The sequence below is a fragment of the Taudactylus pleione genome, unplaced genomic scaffold, assembly GCF_031769625.1.
Source record: "Taudactylus pleione unplaced genomic scaffold, aTauple2 ptg000032l, whole genome shotgun sequence".
Lineage (NCBI taxonomy): Eukaryota > Metazoa > Chordata > Amphibia > Anura > Myobatrachidae > Taudactylus > Taudactylus pleione.
In genome coordinates, this window is record NW_028284434.1 from 24857619 (window position 1) to 24860467 (window position 2849).

Below are 2849 nucleotides of genomic sequence, written 5' to 3' on the forward strand. Positions count from 1 at the left end.
TTTTGTGTGCCATGTGGAATCGGTTGGATACACAATTAATGTGGGTCAGTTATACCTTTGTATTGATGATACCTCAAACACTGCAATAGCAGTGAACCTTGGCAAGTTGATGGTCAATCATCTGACATTTTGTGCAATTAGGGTTAGAAATCTTTGTGAATATTAGGGTTACAAAAAAAATGTAAACAACTTTTGAGTCAACCATTTTTTGTGTCGACCTTTTGCCCCTATTGACATTTTGTACCTGTTGAACTTCATCAATGTCGACCTCTTGTGTGTTGTCCTTTTCACCATGTTGACCTTTTATATCTGTCGACCTATTGCCTGTCTACCAATTTACCAGTGCTTGGGGACCCATGTTACTTTTCTATTGCAAAGTACAAATTCTAGATTTTCTTTTCATTTACAGCACAAAATGTCTATCACTGAAATTCTGTCCACTAAGGACATTGCAGCTGCCCTGCAGAGTATAGAAAGTAAGTTACAGACTTCAGCTTCTTCTAAAACACAACCAAAAAGTGATGCATATTGCTAACATTATAGTAGTAAAGGTAGCTTTAATTTAATTGCAATATATTTTTATGTAATACACTATTTATTTTTGATAAACGATGATTGATTAAAATAAAATATGCATAAATGGAATGGTTGTATTATCTCTGTGCTTAATGTTTACTTATAGTACACTAGAAAGATAATCTAAATAATTTTATATTTCATAGTTTTATTTTACTAAGTTACAGTGATAGATATCACACTAATTGAAAAAACTTTAGATTTTATTTTTATTTTTAATGGTAAACATTGCCTAAAAAAACTGCTTCATTTGGCATTGGAGGCATTATGTCATTTTAAATCAGACTTACATTATATTTATAATTTTCATATAAACATAATACAGCACCTAGAAAGTATCCAGAAAATACAATCACAGTTTATTTCAGATGGTATTAAAGGGTTGGTTGTGAAGATGCTTACTGTATGTGGAATAAAACTTTATTTTTTATCAGAAGAAGACTCATTTGAGTACAAGGAGTTCTTTAAGTCAGTTGGTCTTAGTGGCAAGTCTCCTGACCATGCCAGAAGGGTTTTTGAAATGCTTGATAGAGACCTCAGTGGATCCATTATGGAAGAGACAGTTGGGTAAGGATATTAATTTGAATTGCAATTTATCTCAAAATAAATCCATCTCTAATGATTACACCAGTTGGCCTGTAAACAGAACACTTAAAGTCTAGTCTAGAATACCTGAAAATGTTATTTGCAGACTGCAAAATAAAATGTACAGTAAATAGGAAATCTAATTTTTTAAATGCATCACACTTTTGCCTAACCAGAATCCATACAACACTGCAATATCAGGCATACAGACATACTAGATATCTGACAATTTAGAAACATGATAGCTCATACCTCCTTCTTTTTACCATTAGAGGGTTCCTGCAGATCTTTTCCGATAAAGCTAGAAAATTGACTGCGCAGGAAACCAAAAAGTTCATGAAGGACGGTGACTTTAATGGAGATGGCAAGATTGGAATAGATGGTAATCTTAATATTCTAAATTGATTTCTTGATTCTTCTTTAATAAGGCCCATAGGAGCTCTTTTAACAATGGTAATTCAACAATTGCTAATCTTTATGTGGGTACTCTCCCCCAGAAAAATTATGCATGGGCAGAAGATAGTAATGACTTTGGCAAAGTCTTTACTATTTTCTAAGCATGCATGAAATTTCCTTTCTTCACAAATATCTATGAAAAATTGCAGGGAAAATGACATCTGTTTCAGCCCAATCGGACCCCCATCTTGGGAGCAGGGTGAACCAGGGGCCCATGTGCACCACAATCCCTACACCCATTATAGATATGCTTATGTCTTGTATGCATATAGTATAAATATGCTGCTTAGCAATGAGTTTTCAATATACTCAAAAAGTAAAGGGGTCAGACAAATCAATTTTGTAGTCACAATTGCTTTGCACATGTACACTATAAAGTTCCAATTTAAGTCTTATAAAATAGAAGAACAGATGATTATTATAGCTATAATGCTATGCTAATTATAATTGTTTTTCTCAAGGATCTGTGCTTTAAACTGTCCTTTGGTGCTAGGGTATAGAAATCCTTCTGCTGAACAGGTTTTACTGTTATATTTCTTTCTGTTGTTTTGAGTATACATCTGCTCTTATGTTTCATCTTGTAAGTACAATCTTAGTGTAAAAAGTGTTTCAGATTTAGAGCATAATCCAACTTTTAAAAAAATAATTAATACAGGCATAATTATCAAAAAAATCTATTTTATTTAGAATATAAATTTTAGCACAAATAGGCAAAAATGCATGTTTAGAGGTATTTAACTAATTGTTTTCCCCCTACCCCCTCTCATTTCAGAATTCCAAGCTATGGTAAAACAATAAACAGCCAAGATTAAAAAACAAGGACTGAACCCTCAATTTGTATACACGGCTGGCACTTGTTTGTTAATTTTTATACTGTCTCATGTGTCGTAGCTGAATAATTGGCTGAGACAAGTTCAGTTTAAAATTTAATCGCGACGACGCCATTTTGCGACTGACCTCAAGACACCATCTTGTGAATGGCAGTAAGACTCCATTTTAGAAAAGAAAGCTTACACAAGCGCCATTTTGTCAAAAATCCATAGTACACAATCCACAGTGCAAAATTGCTAAAAGTAGCAATTTTGCTACTCACAACGCAAAGTTGCTAAAAAGTAGCACGAACAGCTTTTTCACAATCTTCCCCAAACACCTACCGATGGTATTTAGCAGACATAAAATAACTTTCCAACACATTAAAATCATCACAGACTTATATTTGAGCAGTAGCAAAG

The 2849-nt window shown here is 33.4% G+C and overlaps 1 protein-coding gene across 1 annotated transcript; it reads left to right on the plus strand.

Annotated features, from left to right (window-relative positions):
* Nucleotides 1-415: 415 nt before the first annotated feature.
* LOC148538982 (parvalbumin beta-like) lies at nt 416-2415 on the plus strand. Its single transcript, XM_088451917.1, has 4 exons — nt 416-476; nt 1011-1143; nt 1434-1543; nt 2390-2415. Exons 1-4 carry the CDS (start codon nt 416-418, stop codon nt 2413-2415), a joined length of 330 nt encoding a protein of 109 aa, XP_088308043.1.
* The last annotated feature ends 434 nt before the right edge of the window (nt 2416-2849 follow it).

Bases quoted from the DNA above. Each gene is read 5' to 3' on its own strand.
- LOC148538982 (XM_088451917.1), top strand. From the start codon at position 416: ATGTCTATCACTGAAATTCTGTCCACTAAGGACATTGCAGCTGCCCTG. The intron at 1,144-1,433 runs GTAAGGATATTA...TTTTACCATTAG, and splicing joins ATTATGGAAGAGACAGTTGG to AGGGTTCCTGCAGATCTTTT. The intron at 1,544-2,389 runs GTAATCTTAATA...CTCTCATTTCAG, and splicing joins TGGCAAGATTGGAATAGATG to AATTCCAAGCTATGGTAAAA.